Raw genomic sequence first — 19,223 nt, 5'->3', positions numbered from 1 at the left:
ATTACGCTCTAGGATGGTGCCTACCACATTGGTCTACACATTGCTAGAGAGCGCGTTAGGGGTTGTACCAGAGACTTTCAGCGATAGCATGGACACCCGACATGGGAGTGTGTTGAGGATTTACTAGGCGCCAGGCCGCCACCACAGCCGAAGGGAGGTCAGCAGGTTTTTGGTCTGAGGATGACTTGGCTTAGGGACTGGATTGCACTCATTCCTGATGGGCAGCCCTAGATATATTCCGTCAGTATGCCCGATGCTACTTGATGATGCTGATTGGGGAGTTTCTGTTCATGGACAAGTCTGCTACACTTGTGCCTTTGAGATGGCTACCACAGCTAGAAGATTTTGATCGTTGCAGCCAGTTGCCATGGGGTCTGCACTGCTCTATCATACCTACCACTCGTTGTGCACCACGGCATCGCGTGATGTGACAGACATTGCAGGGTGTATGCCGCTCCTTGTCTCGTGGATCTACCATAGGTTTCTGTCTTTTAGTCCGATGAGATACGACGTCGTTAGGTTCCCACTTGCTTCTAGGTACGTACATATTGTAAATAATTTTTAACTTACCAAGTAGTACACATCAAACATGTGTTTTGTTATGGAATATAATTAATTAAATTTCGTTAAACTATCTTTGTTGTGCGTAGGTTGGCAGGGCTAGGACAGGAAAGCAGAGATCGTCATGATGGCAAGATCTAGAGTCTGCGTCGTCGCATCAATGCACTGACATTTGACCAGGTACAATGGAGTTTGGTTTATGTATTTTTTCATGCATTGGTATATCATTTATAGTTAAGATACTTTAACCTGATGTGAACAGTTTCGGTGTGCACCTTACGAGGATATCCAGCTACGTCAGATTGCGCCCGACTGACTTATGGGTGACGCAGAGCTTTATACATAGAGGGCTATCGTCCCTATCGTCTGCTTTCACTTTGTAGAGTTTTATCATGTTGACAGAATGAAGAGGCAACTAGGGGGTAGCAACACAAGCCATTGGATCCAGTGAACGTCGATGACAACCTTTTCAAGACGACCAGGGGAGATGACACATGGTGGCCCGAGCAGCACCGTGAGTGGTACGATCTATTCAGGGGCCGTTACCAGGCACATCACTTGGTTATCATCAACGGCCGTCCGGACTTTCGCTCGACACATGAGTACCTTACCTGGTGGCAGCAGGCATGCAGAGTCAAATTTCTCTCGGGGGAAGAAGTCCTTGCCGATCCCAGAGTAGCAACCCCACCAGACGATATCCTCCCTGCAGCTCCTGGTCAGAGAGATGAGCTACAAGTACCACGGGATGCCTAGATCAGAGGCAACAGGCGAGGAGGCGACCTCGCGATTATGTCCGGAGATCGACACGGAGGGCACGTGATCAGTGCGTCAGGTGGGACGGTGGAGATCCTCAGCATGGTGAGGGAGACCAGCAGTTGTTAGACGAAGAGGCTGAGTATGCACGGCAGGAGGATATACTTGAGGGTGACATTCCATCTGCACATGTAGAGCTTTCCACCGATGCATTCTTTGTTGACCATGAGGCCGACATGGATAGGAGGCTTATGTTGGGTACCTCCATCCCCAATCACCACTCGGCTTATGACACCACCTGGAACCAAGCCCAGTTCAACATTGGATCTGATGTTAAAATAAACATCGATGACATGTTCCAGATTATAGGTGCGACTGGGGATGTGATGGATAAGTTGGCCAACCGTTACCGACAGTGGAGAGATGATACCGACATACCTCGGTTATCGAGCGGTGTATCCACCCAATATGGTACAACTCTGTCATCATATTACCAGACTCCTCCTCGACTTTCCCACCAGTCTGGATCCGCACCATCACTATACTAGAAGACTCCATCCCTACCACCACAGCCCCCTTTGTCGGGATCCGTCTGGCCACCGCCTCCTCCGCCACCTCCTGTGCATGGAGCAGCCCCTACACCACCACCACCCCAGCTGCCACCACCCAACTGTTCGTCCTCGGTCATACCATCCTCTGAGGGTGTCTCATTCTCGTGGATGTATGATTGGACACCATTTGGATCCCGTAGCTGAGCGGTGTTAATGGCCATTATGACTATGTATTTTGATCATTACTTATGCTTTTTAGTTGATTATTCATGCATGACTCTTTTAGTTCATTATTCATGTATGACTCTAGTTGATTATTCATTTTGGTGTATGCTTTTTTACAAAAATATTATAAGTTGTTTATTCATGTACAACTATGTATTAGCCAGTATCGAGATCACTAGTGATGCATTCTTAACGTTAATGATTGAAATTAGTATGAAAGCAACGAAAGTAACGAGTAACAGCTACACTAGTCATAAAGAAAGCATGTTTCATTGCACATTAAATATAGACATAATAGATAAAAACACAGATTGTTTCATTATACATGAAACTTACAAACTTGCAATCCAAAGCCATAAACCCTAAACTGTATACGTCGTCATGGATCCGATTGCGGTGCATTGGGACATCTACGTATGGTGTGACCTTCTCCATGGCAGAGCCCACATCTCTTTTCCACACGCTCAACAGCATCCATCTCATTCCGGATCCGAGTGGATACTGGTCTTCCCGATGCCTTCCGTCGCATGGCTGGGTTGGGCTTCAGGCATGCACCGTACCATGGAGACCACATCTTCTCATCTGGTATCGGCAGAAACTCCCTCTCGTATACGTTGAATATAGATACAATCGTGTACACGGGATCGACGAAATGACCCCACTCAATGCTCGCAGCTACGCATGCTGCCAGGGCGTGTCGACATGGGTAATGCAATGACTGGAACAAGCCGCAGTCGCATGTACGCGCATTCAACCGAATGAGATATGAAGTCTGTGACTAACCATCCACCGGCTTCAGCTCCTCCACACTGAACACGGATTCCCTACGATCACAATGGGTGACTCGCATCATCGGCAGGCTCTCTCTGTTCTTATCTATAGATGTCAACAGCCACTGTGAGTATATCTGTCCACCTTGTAATTGAGCATGTGTTTCGCGACCCCTACACACAAATAACTGTTGCAAACGCTCATATGTTGCCCGAACAATCGCAGCTACTGGAAGATTCCCCGTTTCCTTCAGCACCACATTTATGCACTCCGATAGGTTTGTCGTCATGTGACCATACCGTCGATCTTCGTCACAATGTTGCAGCCATAAATCCTTCTTGAAACAAAGAGCCCAATCTACCATCTCACCGGATAGTGTACCCAAAGCATCCAAGTACCAATCGCAACACTCATTGCTTGGAATGTACGCAACATTTACAAGGTACCCCTTACCCTCAGCCGATTTGAACCGTAAATTGAAGTTTGAAGCCATGTGCCGGATACAGTAAACATGATATGCCGATGGAGGACGCCATCCACTGTGAGATGCGTTAATAGCGGTGCGAATGGCCTGTGATCTATCTGATATGATAAGGATTCCTGGATTTGGAGTAACATGTTGTCTCAAATTTGAGAGAAAAAACATCTATGTCTTTGTTGTCTCAAACTCAACTAATGAGAAATCTATGGGAAGAATATTGTTGTTACCATCTTGAGCCACAACAATTAAAAGCACGCCCTTATACTTTTTGTACAAGTGTGTCCCGTCGACAGATATAAAAGGCTTGCAATGCTTAAACGCTTCAATACATGGAGGAAATGCCTAAAAAACCTTATCAAACTGACTCTACTATTCGTCAACCATGTTTTTGTTGTAATAAGGAACAGCAATGCATTCGTAAATAGTATCTGGGAGGCACTCCTGCAAAGCTTGTAAGAGCGCATGTATCCTATTGTACAACTCTTTCCAATTGCCATAGATCTTGGCAATCACTTTCTACTTTGCCATCCACACATTTCGATACGAGAGCTTGGAATGGTAACTCTGATGCACAGCACTTTGCAACACTGGGATAGACATCGACGAGTCAGTCTTTATCATAGGTAACATAACTTTGCAAATCAAACCACTATCCAGCTGAGTATGATCCTGAGACATGGTAGGTGCCAGACAGGTATGTGATGCACCAAATCGACGCACCGCTGCCGCTGGGAGTCTCCGGCACATACTCATCTTCGGACGCTGTATCGCTTGACGACCCAGACTCAATAACATAAGTTGAATCGCCCTCACTGTCGTCCTCATCAACACTATCATGAGGCTGGGCATAGTGGATCGGTGTCGCCTCGAGTGGCACAACTTTAGTAGTCGAAGGAGACGACCCACCGTCAACTACCACGTCACGGACCACAGCATACAACTCCATCACATGTTGCGGCATTAGCCGTGCATGTACATCGAACATTACCGTCACATGCTGATTCCCATCAATCCAAAATAACCGGTTGGTAAATCCATCATTCGGAAGGGCATGTAGAAATCTATATGCAACCCGCCCAACTTCCTTCGTATTTACACCTCCCATATTGCTCAACATGACCGTCTTTAGCGCATCCAGGCTATCAACCCGGTAAGTTTGCAACATGACAGTCTTGTCAGACTGAAAAATCACTCATTCATCACTGTGTCTAACTATCCCATTAGGATAAACACAACAAATAAGAATTGATTATTCTCCATCAGAAAGAAGAGAAAGAAGAGATTGGTTTGTGAAATGTATGAGGGGATGTGCTCTATAAATAGACTTATTCTCCAACATATATTAGGTGCATAGACATCTAAACCATAATACACATATATCGGGTGTTGAAACTCTAGTTATATCCTTAACTATATCTTGGATGCTGAGAAAAGAATTAGGGAGTTGCTCTTATCTCAAAAACCCCGTCATAAACCGCACATATCTCGGATGCTCAGTATCTAATATCAGTCCATATATATCTCGGGTACATTCAGGATGTGACTCGTCGTGACCCTATCATAGCATGGGGTCACAGCATCTGAGATATGTCTATTTTGTAATTACATTCTCAGCATCTAAAATGTATTCTAGTATGCACTTTATAATTATTTCACTGTTTATTTATTTTCGTAAATATTATATTTATTTAATTTAAATAAAAAAAATCCAGTAGATAGCTCATTTTAATTAATTTCAAAGGGCAATAATTATAGAACTTTCCAAACAAAACATGACATCATCTTTTAATATCTCATTCAAAGCTTCTACCGTAGAACTTACCAAAAAGCTCCTCCGGCCGAAAGCGACCTTCCAATACGTGTCACCCAACAATCACTCCAAAGTCCAAACCCATTAAACAAATGACAAATTTCATGCCTTTCAGTGCCCGATAAAACAAGAATAATAAATAAATACTCACCACAAAATTTGATTACAAATATTTTTATGAAATATAAGTGCACATTAAAAGTTATTTAAAATGATATATAAATATATATAACACAAATTTTTATCCACTCTTAAATTTTTACCTAAATTTAAAAGTAATAAAAAAATGTGTTATACTTATAAACATAAAAATTTCATAAAAGTTACCTCTTAAACTCATAATAATTTCCTTTTTAATTACATTATTTATTTATTTTTTTCAAAGACGATATTAATTAGTTGGTGATACTACACGATTAAATTATTTTAGTAACTAAATTTAACAAATTGGTCTAATAATTTATTAATACAATAAAAATTAGCTAAAAAATTACATAAAAAATAGAATAAACTTGATTATAAAAAAATATTTATTTTAACTAACTTCAAATATCTATCTGAAATAATCTCTTAAAATGAATTTTAAAACAATAAAATAATATATTTGAAACTGTTCAACACTCTTATTAATTAGTATTTTTTTCTTATTTTTTATAAATTATAAACATTGACATAAATGCAAAACAGAACACGATACAAGATATGCAAACATATAAATTTTAATTTTTTTATAAGATATAAGGACATTGTATATATATAAACTCTAAGTTTAGCTAACATGTGTTATAAGAATATATTTTAAAATTCGTAATTTAAAAAGTTTGTATAAAAAATTACAAAGTTTAAATTTTTAATGTATTTATTATTTATTTATTAAAATAAAAATTTTAAATATTTTTATTAATGGTAATCTTAGTGTTTATTTGGACGTCATTAAATCAATAAAAAGATTTTTTTAATAAAAAAATATCTTTTTTATTTTATAGTGTATTTGAAAAATTTCTAATAGTAAAAGTAAAAATACTAAAAAAATAAAAATATATATTTTTTTGAAAAGTTACAATTTATGTGTTTGTTTGGGCGCCGTTAAATTGATAAAAAAAATTTATTTTGTAGTGTATTTGGCAAATTTCTAATAGTAAAAGTAAAAGTACTAGAAAAATTAAAAAATCTTTTGTGAGAAGTTAAAATTTATATTTTTTTAAAAGATCTTTTTTCTTTAAAAAAAGACATTTTTTACATAATAAATGAATAAAAAAGTACTTTTTATCTTATTTTATCCAAACATAATTGATAGATAAAAAGATATTTTTTATAAAGTACTGCTACACATACAAATCTTTTTGGCATACAAGTCATATATAAATGATAAGTCACTTACATAACACGCGCGCGTTCCTTCTCATCCTCCTCCTCTTCCTTTTTCTTCTCCTTTTTTTTTTTGCGTTTTTTTTTTTCTTCTTCTTCGTGTGTTTCATCTTTATCGTCATTTTTTATTATTGTTGTTGTTGCTGCATTTTTTCCCTCCTCCTCTTCTTTTTGTTGATTTTGCAATATTATGTATTTTTTTTGTTTGATTTTTTCCTCCAAAGAAAAATTATGAGAATATGAAATAAGAAAATGAAGAAGAAGAAGCAGCAGAAGATGAGGAGGAGAAATATGAAGAATTTTAAATTATACAAAACTTATCGGCACACATACACCGAAAATTCTTAAACAATACACTCGAATATCTTCGTGTTACACCTAAATATCTTCATATTACACCCAAATTTACTGCAAATACAGAAAAATATTTCCTCTAATGCTGCATTTTTTCTTCTTCTTTTTTTTTTCTTATTTCTTTCCTTTAGTTGAATGAATGTAAGTTCATAGTTTTCCAAGTAATTTTGTAGCATTATGTGTTTTTTCTTCTTTATTTGATTTTTTTTATTCTTGTTAAAAGAGTAAATAAAAAAAACTTGAGAATGTAAAATAAAAAAAGAGATGAATAAGAAAAAAAAGAAAGAGAAGATGGTAATGATGATAAAAAAAAGAAGCAACAGCAGCAGAAGATGAAGAAGATGACGAAAAAGAGTTTTGAATTATGCATAACTTATCAGCACACATACACAAAAAAATTCTTAAAAATATCTTCGTATTACACCCAAATTTGCTGTAAATACATAACAATATTTCATCTATTGCTGCATATTTTTCTTCTTTTTTTTTCTTATTTCTTTCTTTCTTTTAGTTGAATGAATATAAGTTCATAATCTTTCAAGTAATTTTGCAGCATTATGTATTTTTTCTTCTTTTTTGTTTGATTTTTTATTTTTATTCTTGTTAAAAGAGTAAAACAAGAAGAACCTTGAAAAAATAAAATAAAAAAAAAGAAGATGATGATGATGATGATGAAAAAGAAGAAAAAGAAGAAGAAGCAGCAGAAGATGAAGAAGATGGAGAAGAAGGATTTTGAATTATGCAGAACATATCAGCACACATACATCGAAAATTTTTAAACAATACACTCAAATATCTTCGTGTTACACCCAAATTTGCTGCAAATACAGAAAAAATATTTTCTTTAATGCATAACTTTTACATTACATTTAATTCAAACCATCAATGATGAATATTATTCATCTATAGAATCATAAACTACTAACAAAAAAATTAACTAGAATTAAACCATACTTCAACCACTTGATTGAATTTAAAATAATAATTAATTTCATTTTGGTTCAATTGACAATTTGAACTTGAATTATTCATTATTTTCAACAATGAGATAACTGGTGATGTATGAGAAGGAGAAACAAGGAGAAGAAGAAATTCCAAAGAAGAAGAAGAAGAAGAAGGAGGTAAATATAAATAACTTGTAAGAATTTGTATAAAAAATGACTTGTACGCAGAGAATAACTCTTTTTTATATGAGATATTTAAATATAAAATTATTTTTATTTTTGTATAAGATATTTTTTGAGAATAACGTTTAAACAAGTCTTATATATTTTTTTAAACGATATTAAAAAAAATATGTTTTTCACATAATAACAAAATATTTTATCTTATTTTATTTAAATATAATTAATAAATAAAAAATATTTTTACATAAAAAATCATTAAAAATACGTATTCTTAGAATATAAATTAGCTAAAATTTAAAATATAAAATAATATTTTATTTTATTAACTAATAATATATATTATTTTAAATTTATTTAAAAAATATATATTAAAAATAAAAGTAAATATATATACATAATAATATTTAGATATATTTAAATATATTTATTTTTTTATTAAAAAATACAGACATGTCAGAGAATGTTAAACGAGGATGGTTCTTTTTAGCTTATTTTTAAACACATCTATACAATCATTATGAAATATAAACACGTATTCTTCCTAAACTTTTTTATACAAAAAAATAATGATTATTTTTTATAGATTTGTTTAGATGAGTTTTAATTTTTTTTTTTAATTTTTTTTAAAAGATTCTATAAAAAATAAAAATAATTTTATATTTAAATATTTTATAAAATTTTTTTTTATCAATTATATTTAAATATAATAATATAAAAATATTTATTTATTTATTTATTTATTACATGAAAATATTTTTAAATTTTTTTTAAAAAAATATAAATTATAATTTTTAAAAATATCTTTTTTTTTAGTTTTTATTATTAAAAATTTATTAAATACACTAAAAACTAAAATTTTTTTTCATCAAAATAATGATATCTAATCAACTGAATCAAGCACTAAATAAATATCATAGACATTATCAAAAGAATATATATAGAGAGAGCGCGAGCGAGAGGAATACAGGAAAAGGAACAGAAAAAACCGCGACCAACGGCAACACGCGGGAGCCCGTATTAAAAAAAAAAAAAAAAGTGCCACGTCATCATTCTCCAAACGCGAAACCTAGAACGAAACGAGAGCGTTTTTCACGCGTGCACGTATATAAACGCCCCACTCTTTTTATTTCTTCCTTCTCTCCAACGCTCTGTTCCATATTCCTCAGAAGCACAACTAAGAAAAAAAAAATAAAAATAAAAAAATAAAAAAGGAAAAAATATAGTAATTAATACTCCGAAATCATAAAAATAGGATTTCCTTAATCAAATTTTTGTTTGTACCTTCTAGATTTTCCATTCACAGCAGAAGACACAATCGCAGTTGCTGCCACTCCTCGCTCTCACTCTCTCAATCTTTTTCCGGTTTCTTTCTGATTGATTTCGCCGGAAGAAGGTAATGGCGGCAGCGGCAGCGGCAGCGATTTCTGCACCGGTGGCTCAGTCTACGGCGGCTCCGGCGGCGGCATTGGGCGTAGGGCCATTCTCCAATGCATCCCTGTACGTAGGGGATCTGGAGGGGAACGTGAACGAGGCGCAGCTTTATGATCTGTTCAGTCAGATTGCTCCGGTTGTCTCGATTAGGGTTTGCAGGGATCTTACGAAGCGATCCTCTCTCGGTTATGCTTATGTCAACTATTCCAGCTATGAACATGGTTCTCGTTCTCCTCATTTCGTAATTCTTTCGTGTTTTCATTTATTTCTTCTTTGTTGGTGGAATTGCATGTAGATTGTTTTCAGTTTATTTGATCTTCGTTGATATTTTCGTATTGATGGTTTGTTTTGCGTGTATAATGTTTTATCCTATTTCCTTTTTCTATATATATATAATTAGTAAAGAGAGATCATTCGCTAACTGTAATGGATCGTAGCGGTTTATCATTATCTTTATTATTTTAGGTTCAAAATCATTATTTTTATAAGAAGAGTCCATTGAAATTTACGATATTTTAGTGAATTTTGTATATAATTGAGTAGTAGGAAGGGGGGGAGGGGTAAGTGTTGGGTGGACAGATGTTTGATTCATTTTTCTTGGTTTTACTTTAGTGCATATATGATCTTGATAACAAGATATTTTGTTGCACTGCATGTGTTTGAAGATTCATGTCATATCTGCAACCGAAACTGAATATGGAATGGACAAGTTTATTATAGTTTGAGAAGTGTTATACAGCACAAAATTGCCTGTACATAATGAAAGATTGTGACAAACTTCATTTACTCTTACTCCTTAATTTATAGTTATATTAATTAATTAATTAATTACTTAATTAATGTTAGTACGAGTGAGATAACGATGGTTTATAGGTATATCTTCATTGAATAAAGAGAAGGTTCTATTTGCCATTTTGCTGTTATATGCGTGTATTATCCTCTAGTTGCTTCCCTGATTATGTTACCTATATTGTAGCTGCAAATGCCATGGAGCTTCTGAACTTTACTCATTTGAATGGGAAACCCATTCGAATTATGTTTTCCCAACGTGATCCTAGCATTCGGAAAAGTGGATTTGCCAATGTGTTCATCAAGAACCTTGATACGTCAATTGACAACAAGGCATTACATGACACATTTGCTACTTTTGGAACTGTGCTTTCTTGCAAGGTTGCCATTGATAGCAATGGAAATTCAAAAGGCTATGGTTTTGTACAATTTGAAAAGGAAGAAGCCGCTCAAAATGCCATCAAACAGTTGAATGGCATGCTGATAAATGATAAACAGGTTTTTGTGGGACTCTTTGTTCGACGCCAGGAAAGGGCTCAAACAAATGGATCACCAAAGTTCACTAATGTGTATGTGAAAAATTTGTCTGAAACACAAACTGATGACAACTTGAAGCAACTGTTTAGCCCATATGGTACAATAACAAGTGCAACAGTTATGAAAGATATGAATGGGAAGTCTAGATGTTTTGGTTTTGTTAATTTCCAGAGTCCGGATTCAGCGGCTGCTGCAGTTGAGAAGTTAAATGGAACTAAGATCAATGATGACAAGGTTTTATACGTGGGGAGAGCTCAGAGGAAAGCTGAAAGAGAGGCAGAGTTGAAAGCCAAATTTGAGCAGGAAAGATTAAGCAGATATGAGAAGTTACAAGGTGCAAACTTGTACTTGAAAAATCTTGATGACAGCATCAACGATGAGAGGTTGAAGGATCTATTTTCTGAATTTGGAACAATAACATCTTGCAAGGTAAATTTCACTTTGTGAGTGTACATTGTACATCCAATTAGCCCCTGATACTGGTTCATTTTATTGTTGTTGACTTCTTGGTCTTCTTTTTCTTTAGGTGATGCTTGATCCACATGGGCATAGCAGGGGGTCTGGTTTTGTTGCATTTTCTACTCCTGAGGAAGCAAGTAAAGCTGTAAGTTATTAATTTGCTGCTTTAAAAAAAGGTGTGTGTGACTACTCTACCTCTTTATTCATAGATGCTTGAAGTTTGAATTGTCTTTTGTTCAGTTGAATGAAATGAATGGGAAGTTGGTTGGGCGGAAGCCTCTGTATGTTGCTGTAGCCCAGCGCAAAGATGAGAGGAAAGCTCGTCTACAGGTGATGCTCTTCTTAATGTTCTAGGTCACATATGATTCATTTCTAGACTACTTCCTTATGAATTAGTTGTAGGCTTGTAGCTTATACCTAAGTGGGAGTGGGAGTGGTTCAATTATAATATTGAATTTTTTTATGCTTTCTGATCTTTGCAATTAATCTTTATGGACCACTAATATGGTTTCGTCATTTCTATATTTTTTGGAAACATTTTTCTTTTGGTTTGCAATTTGCATTCATACAATTGAATTAGATATGAATTGTTTAAATTGTGTTGTTTTGCACTTTCTGTCCACATCCCATCATGGATAGAAGTCTTTCATGTTAGATTTGCCACCAAACAAAAGGAGATTCTTTTCTTTTTGCAGGCATAAAATATCATGGTTGTTTGAATGTGATTGGGAGTTCCTTTTTGTAAAATTAATGGGTAATTTAACAAATTAACATTCTTTGCAGGCACAGTTTGCTCAAATGCAGTCACCTGGTGGAATATCACCTTTGCCCTCAGGAATTCCTGGGTATCATCCAGGAGCACCAAGGCTTGCCCCTCAACAGCTGTATTTTGGTCAAGGAACACCTGGCTTCATGCCACCACAACCTGCTGGCTTTGGTTTCCAGCAGCAAATCTTGCCTGGAATGCGGCCTGGCGTTGCTCCAAATTTTGTTATGCCATACCACCTTCAGAGACAGGGTCAGCCTGGGCAGAGAATGGGCATTCGACGAGGGGGAAACCTCCAACAAGTGCAGCAGAACCAGGTAAATTCTACACATCTAAGCTTTGAGTGTCTTTATAAATAATCTTATCCATTATTATTTTTATCATTTGATCACACTTTAATTTTTGAAACCAGATGCTGCATCGCAACTCCAACCAAGGGTTTAGATATATGGGAAATGGCAGAAATGGTATGGATCCATCCGTTCCTCAAGGTCTAGTTGGTCCAATGATGCCCATGTCCTTTGATGGATCTGTATCTCCTATTGATAACCAGCGCCCTGGAACATTGTCTACCACCCTTGCCTCTGCTCTGGCTTCTGCAACCCCAGAAAATCAGCGAGTGGTATGTTTATAAGTTTATAGCTTTGCATGAAGGACCTGTTCATTTTCCTTATTGCAAATTAGAATTTTGGTATGCGAATAAGTTTATCCTACAGCATAGTCTTTCTTTTAAACTAGGAATATTATGTTCTCCTTTCGCTATCGTTAATAATGATCTACATAAAATTTAAAATGAGTTCTAACAATACAAGGAATATAACCATTTTGCTAAGTCTGTATAGAGCTGAGATAAATGGAGTTGAAATAATGTAGTTGCGCAGATATTTTAATTTGTAATTACTTGTATTTGACTACATTTATGACAATCATTTTTACGAGAAATATAATATTTGCCATATATTGGTTGGAAATAACAGATGCTGGGTGAACATCTGTATCCTCTTGTGGAGCGTCTTACTCCAACTCAACACACGGCAAAGGTGACGGGCATGTTGCTGGAAATGGACCAGTCAGAGGTAATCCATCTCATTGAGTCCCCTGAGGACCTAAAGATTAAGGTCTCCGAGGCAATGCAGGTCCTTCGCGAAGCTGCCACGGGTTCTGATGTTGGTGATCAGCTGGGCTCATTGTCATTGAATTAATGAATGAAGTCATCGTGGATACATTGCTCCATATCATATTTGAGCCACTCTTTTTTGGGGCTCAACGAGGCAACATTATTTTTGGGATCCTCTGCTATTTTAATTTTATTTTTCTCCGGGAATGATCGTGAGTCAATTCTGAGGGATTCAAGAATTTATTTTTGTTAGTCTTTGGTAGCACTGTAGCAGTTTTACTTTAGCGTTTTCAGACTATCTTCATGATTTTGTTTTAGTTAGGATTGAGTTGCAGTAGAGGATCTAACTTATTGGCTTTTTGACAATAATTATTTCTTGAGACCTTATATTATTTTGGACTCGGATTTTGATATAGTCCGTTCTTGGTCTCTTTAATGTTGCGTCTTATTAAATTCTTTTGTTTGTGCATCTAATTTTGGTTCGGGGCTGTGAGCACTAGTCGCGCACAGCATTCTTGAATATGTTCTACTATTTAATTCAATATACTACTATAAATGATAGTTCATGTGGAAGTACATTACTAATTTACTATTATGTCAAGTATAATTATTTCTTGAAATAAAAGAAAAGTCGGAGCATTTGGTTGATTAATTTATATATGCAATAAGCTTGAACTTTTGTTGTTTTATCGAGTGTTGCTGAATATGATGGTTATTACTTCATTGGTTTATGGAAGGTACGCCTGCAAATTATTGACCTTTGACCTCTTATGGTTCAATCATCACATTCGATCAAAATCTAAAACATGACTGGGTTCTCACATTTTTTTTTTTTTATCAAGTGGATTGGACAACTCGCAATCCTAGGCATCACAACACACTCACACTACACACTCACCCACACAACATTTAAGGGTTCATATTTAACACTTGATGCACTCACCAAGGTTTGAACACTGGGTTCTCACTTAAATGTGGGTGATATTCAGGATAAAAGTTATTTGGACTTTCAGTATGGTATTAAAATTAATCTCACCACATCTACACAATCAACAATTTTTTTCAGTTGTATGTTAAATGGTTGGATCTAGAGTTTCATAATTATTTTTTATATGCTTTGCATTCCAATCATTTAGCAATGCTCATTCTAGAATTCATTCACCTGGATACTTGCCGTGTAACAATACGATAATAACATGAATTATGCATGGCTATTAAAACAAAAACGTTTAATATAATTATCAACAGCAAATGTGGTGTTTTTTTGTTTGTTTGCTAACGTGTTAGTATTTTCTTTCTTATTATATTCCCGAAAGAAAAAACCCAACAACAGAGTACAATCTCAATATTTTTTCAGTTCTCTGACCGATAAATCCTAGTTTATTTGCACGTCATTGTAGCCTACACATCCTCCAAATAAACAATAATCGTGTTTATTCTGGTTTTTGGTTTGTTCCAAAATGTTCAATTTTTTCTCTCAAAAAAGAAAATAAATAAGTAAAATAATAAGCAAATGAAAAATGCATAATATTTGTGCATTTATAACCTCCTTCTTTTCATCTGATAAAATTAAAAAAAAAAAAATCCAGATTGGGTGATCTTAGCAGAGTTGATGGACTGGAGCTGTAACATCCTGTCAACTGAAGGCTCTGCCTCTTTCTTCAGTTGTTGCTTCTTACATATTCTAGTTCAGTTTTGTGATATGAATTCCTCAGCAAGATTTCGAAGTGAGGTTTTTCTTGTTCTAAGTTATAATTCATTATTGTATGGACATTTTGTAGAGAAGAGTAAAAACTATAGTCTCTAGCAACAAATTGAATGAGAAGAACAGCATCAAGTCTGAGAAAGAATTATGTTCACTCTTTAGTACTTTATATATGCATGTGTCTCCTTTAACTCATACAATCACAATTCACAACAAACCATAACATACTAAACAAAATGTAATCAATGAATTTCCTTTTATGATCAAATGACAAATCTGATGGACATGAAGAGTTAGTACACTCTGTTACTCAAAGTGTTAGTTATTTATGATGTTACAATTTACAAAATTCCTAATAACCTCTCACTCTAAAAAAAAAAACAATATGATGGACATAACATGACCATGCAAGAGTGTAATAAAATAAAAACTAGAAAATGTTGGGAGGAAACAAAACTATGTGATTTAATACAACATTGTCACATTTAATCGAAAAGAAGACATATCTTAAGTAGACTGTTACCTAGATCATTTCTCAATAGCAATAATATAAACTTAATTGTAATTAATTTTATAGTAGAAATATACATAAAATGTAATCACCTAACAAATATTTTTTTAGGTTTTTTTTTTTGAAGACTTTTTAAAGTAAAAACCTAAAAAATATTTATTAAGTGATTATACCTGATGTATTTTTGATTGACTCTTGCAAAAATTAATTAGAATTAAACTTATATTATTGCTAATAAAAAATGACCTAGGTAACATAGATAGATTAGCTTGAAAGCAACACATAAGCCGAACCAAGTCCTGTGGTCTTTCCATTGTGCCCTTACATGGGTGTAAGTGCCGCTTCCATACTCAACCACCTCCTCCAAGCAAAGAACCTCAAGCCTCAACCACGCTCCACCGCAACCAACACCACCAAGGCGGCCATCACAACCATCCTCTCCCACGTCAACGCCGGTCACATCTGTAAAGCCGCCTCCGTCCTCTTCGCATTCCCGGCGCCCTTCCCATACTCCCTCTACGCCCATCTCTTCCAACACTGCACCTCCCCACGCGCAGTCGTTGGCCTCCGCAAGGCCGAATCCCACCTCCTCACCTTCTCCCCCACCCCACCCATCTTCCTTCTCAACCGCGCAATTGAGGCTTATGGAAGATGTGACTCTCTTCGGGATGCACGTGAATTGTTCGATGAAATGCCGCAGCCAGACGGTGGCTCTTGGAATGCGCTCATCAACGCTTATTCCCAGAGAGGTTTCTCGGATGAGGTTTTCAAGCTGTTTTTGAAGATGAATAGGTGTGGTGTTTATCCCAATCAGATAACTTTGGCTGGTGTTCTTGGGTCGTGTGCTGTGGCTTCTGAGATTGTTTTGGCCAAGCAGGCTCATGGGATTGTTGTGAAATTTGGGTTTTGTCGCAATGTGATTCTCGGGAGTTCCCTTGTTAATGTCTATGGAAAATTTGGGATCATGGTTGATGCTCGTAGAATGTTTCAAGAGATTCCAAGTCCCAATGCTGTCACTTGGAATATCATTGTGAGGAGGTATCTTGATGCCGGCGATGCGAGGGAGGCCATTGTCTTGTTTTCGCGGATGTTTTTGGTGAAGGTTCGACCATTGCATTTCACATTTTCAGCTGCTCTTGTTGCTTGTGCGAGTATCTCTCGGCTGGAAGAGGGGATGCAGATACATGGGGTGGTTGTGAAGTTAGGTCTTCACGAGGATAATGTTGTTTCAAGCTCACTTATTAACATGTATATGAAGTGTGGTAAGCTTGAGGATGGCCATGAGGTTTTTGATCAGATTGGTTCCAAAGATTTGGTGTCTTGGACCTCGATTGTATATGGATATGCAATGTGTGGGAAAACATGGGAAGCAAGAAAGATTTTTGATGAGATGCCAGAGCGAAATGTGATCTCATGGAATGCAATGTTGGCGGGGTATGCTAGATTTTGTGATTTGCACGAAGCGTTAGACTTTATATATCTGATGCTCGGTAAAATTAAAGATGTCGATCATGTAACACTTAGTCTGATGTTAAATGTCTCTGCAGGTCTTTCAGATCACGAGATGGGTAAACAAGTACATGGTTATATATATCGACATGGTTTCCACTCAAACCTGAGTGCCGGCAATGCTCTTCTTGATATGTATGGTAAATGTGGGAACTTGAACAGTGCCACAGTTTGGTTTAACCAGATGAGTAATCGGCGTGACTGGGTTTCTTGGAATGCTTTGTTGGCTAGCTATGATAATCATCAATTGAGTGAACAAGCACTAACAAAATTTTTGGAGATGCAGTTGGAGACAAAACCAACAAAGTATACCTTTGGAACCCTCTTGGCAGCATGTGCAAATAGTTTTTCTCTTAACTTTGGAAAACAGATTCATGGATTCATCATTAGACATGAATTTGAAATGGATATTATAATCAGAACTGCTTTGGTCCACATGTATTCTCGATGTCGATGCCTTGAGTATGCTATCGAGGTTCTCAAGGGAGCAATTTCCAGAGATGTAGTCATTTGGAATACCATGATTTTGGGATATTGCCACAATCATAGGGGTAAAGAGGCGCTTGAACTTTTTCAACTGATGGAAGCAGAAGGCATCAATCCAGACCAAGTGACGTTTCAGGGGATTCTGCTGGCTTGTGTTGAAGAAGGCCTTGTTGATGTAGGTGCTGACTGCTTTAGATCAATGAGCAATGAATACTATGTCCTGCCCCGGCTGGAGCACTATGATTGCATGATTGAACTATATAGTCGACATGGGTATATGGATGAGCTAGAGAACTTTCTCAAAACAATGCCAATAGAGCCCACTCTTTCAATGTTGAGAAGGGCCTTTGAAGCATCTCAGAAAAATAGGTACTCAAGACTAGGAGAATGGATTACACATAAACTTAATGAATTTGAACACTAATTAATTTCAACCAACTGCATGTGTGATTATAGCAGAGATTTTCAGATTCTAGCTTTGATTTGCCGCTTTGGCTCGGCTTATGCTTATAGGATCTGTTAACAGAATTGGGACAAAATTAAGACATTTTGAAACGTTAGAAATTTAAATAAAACGAAAATATTGGGAACAAAAACGATACATAAAAATAAATTTTAATTTTATCTTTTAATAATATCAATTTTTTATTATACATAGTATTCAATTATTTTTTAATCACATCTATGTAAATTACATTTAATCACATTACTTTCATTCTAAATAATTTTTTTTTATAATTTTACACTTAAAATAATATAATTTTTTTATAAATAAATAAATTTTACATTTTCATTCTAAATAAATAATGTAATGTGATTAAAATTAAAGTGTAAAGTTATAAAAAAAATTATAAGTGTATAAATTTTACATTTTTATTTTAATCATATTACATTATTTATTTAGAATAAAAATGTAAAATTTATTTATTTATAAAAAAATTACATTATTTTAAAAGTAAAATTATAAAAAAATTAATTTATTTAAAATGAAAGTAATATAATTAACTGTAATTTACTTAGATGTGATAAAAAATAATTGAATACTATGTACGGTAAAAAATTGATATTATTAAAGGATAAAATTAAAATATTTTTTATGTATCGTTTTTGTCTTATTTAAGTCCTTAACGTTTCAAAATCGTCTCAATTTTGTTCCGCCGTCAATTCTGTTAATGGATCCCTAATGTCAGGACAACATTGAGTCAGTTTTAAAACGTTAGCCACGATTGAAATCTTATCCCAAACGGTGGGGATAAAAACGATACTTTACTCTTCTATTATATAAAAATTGGTTTCTCCAAATTTGTATCTTATTTCCCAGTACATTTGGTGTCTATTGTCTAAGAACACACGGCTAAGTAATATATTCTAGATATCAATTTTAAACATTGTACTCTGTTAAAATTATTAACGAGTGATTTTTTATTTTACTTTAAATATATTATGTTAAAAAATAATTTTAAATAGAGAAAATTCTATTTCTTTCCTTTAAAAAATGTTAAAATAATATTTTTCTCTTCTCTGTTTATAAAATCTACACTTTTCTCTCTAATAACTTTTAAAAATCTCTTCTTTAACCCATTTTAAATTTTGTGTTAACTATGTCAATTTTATCTATTTTTTAAAAAAGATATTTTTTTTTTACAAAATACTCTTTAACAAAAATTTAATTTTTTGTAATTAAATTTTGTTTATCAAAATATCATTTAACAAATTATTTTCTTAGTGACTAAATTATATTTTTACCAAAATATCCTTCAAAATATTTTTTAAAGATTAAATTATTTTTACTAAGATATCCTTCGATGAATGTATCTATAACCACATTGTTTCCGAATATGAGCTTAGAGATAATTACTCCTTCTCAACTCTATCTTTAGTGCTTTAATATTTCGTACTCCAAGATCTTGAG

General features: G+C 34.9%; 3 protein-coding genes across 3 annotated transcripts; 2 read left to right on the top strand and 1 right to left on the bottom strand.

The window, feature by feature from the left end:
- Positions 1–2,469: 2,469 nt before the first annotated feature.
- On the bottom strand, positions 2,470–3,507 carry LOC130950361 (uncharacterized). The gene is made up of 2 exons (XM_057878863.1): positions 2,874–3,507; positions 2,470–2,774 (listed from the first exon to the last, which is right to left on the bottom strand). The coding sequence occupies exons 1-2, from the start codon at positions 3,505–3,507 to the stop codon at positions 2,470–2,472; spliced, it is 939 nt and encodes a 312-aa protein (XP_057734846.1).
- A 5,646-nt stretch (positions 3,508–9,153) lies between these two features.
- Positions 9,154–13,664, top strand: LOC130947489 (polyadenylate-binding protein 5-like). Its single transcript, XM_057876191.1, has 7 exons — positions 9,154–9,653; positions 10,409–11,187; positions 11,285–11,362; positions 11,458–11,547; positions 12,001–12,300; positions 12,396–12,605; positions 12,961–13,664. Exons 1-7 carry the CDS (start codon positions 9,398–9,400, stop codon positions 13,183–13,185), a joined length of 1,938 nt encoding a protein of 645 aa, XP_057732174.1. The 5' UTR covers positions 9,154–9,397; the 3' UTR covers positions 13,186–13,664.
- A 1,958-nt stretch (positions 13,665–15,622) lies between these two features.
- On the top strand, positions 15,623–17,905 carry LOC130951256 (pentatricopeptide repeat-containing protein At3g26540-like). Its single transcript, XM_057879902.1, has one exon. The coding sequence runs from the start codon at positions 15,642–15,644 to the stop codon at positions 17,733–17,735; it is 2,094 nt and encodes a 697-aa protein (XP_057735885.1). The 5' UTR covers positions 15,623–15,641; the 3' UTR covers positions 17,736–17,905.
- The last annotated feature ends 1,318 nt before the right edge of the window (positions 17,906–19,223 follow it).

The sequence above is a fragment of the Arachis stenosperma genome, chromosome 9, assembly GCF_014773155.1.
Source record: "Arachis stenosperma cultivar V10309 chromosome 9, arast.V10309.gnm1.PFL2, whole genome shotgun sequence".
In the NCBI taxonomy this organism is placed as follows: Eukaryota; Viridiplantae; Streptophyta; class Magnoliopsida; order Fabales; family Fabaceae; genus Arachis; species Arachis stenosperma.
This window is presented reverse-complemented; position numbering and strand designations above follow the sequence as displayed.

Excerpts from the sequence above, each read along its gene's own strand:
- LOC130950361 (XM_057878863.1), bottom strand. The coding sequence starts at position 3,507 with ATGTTTTTTCTCTCAAATTTGAGACAACATGTTACTCCAAATCCAGGA. Across the intron at positions 2,775-2,873 it reads GGAGCTGAAGCCGGTGGATG|CATGCGTAGCTGCGAGCATT; the intron begins GTTAGTCACAGA and ends ACGCCCTGGCAG.
- LOC130947489 (XM_057876191.1), top strand. The coding sequence starts at position 9,398 with ATGGCGGCAGCGGCAGCGGCAGCGATTTCTGCACCGGTGGCTCAGTCT. Across the intron at positions 9,654-10,408 it reads CTATTCCAGCTATGAACATG|CTGCAAATGCCATGGAGCTT; the intron begins GTTCTCGTTCTC and ends CCTATATTGTAG. Across the intron at positions 11,363-11,457 it reads CTGAGGAAGCAAGTAAAGCT|TTGAATGAAATGAATGGGAA; the intron begins GTAAGTTATTAA and ends TCTTTTGTTCAG.
- LOC130951256 (XM_057879902.1), top strand. The coding sequence starts at position 15,642 with ATGGGTGTAAGTGCCGCTTCCATACTCAACCACCTCCTCCAAGCAAAG.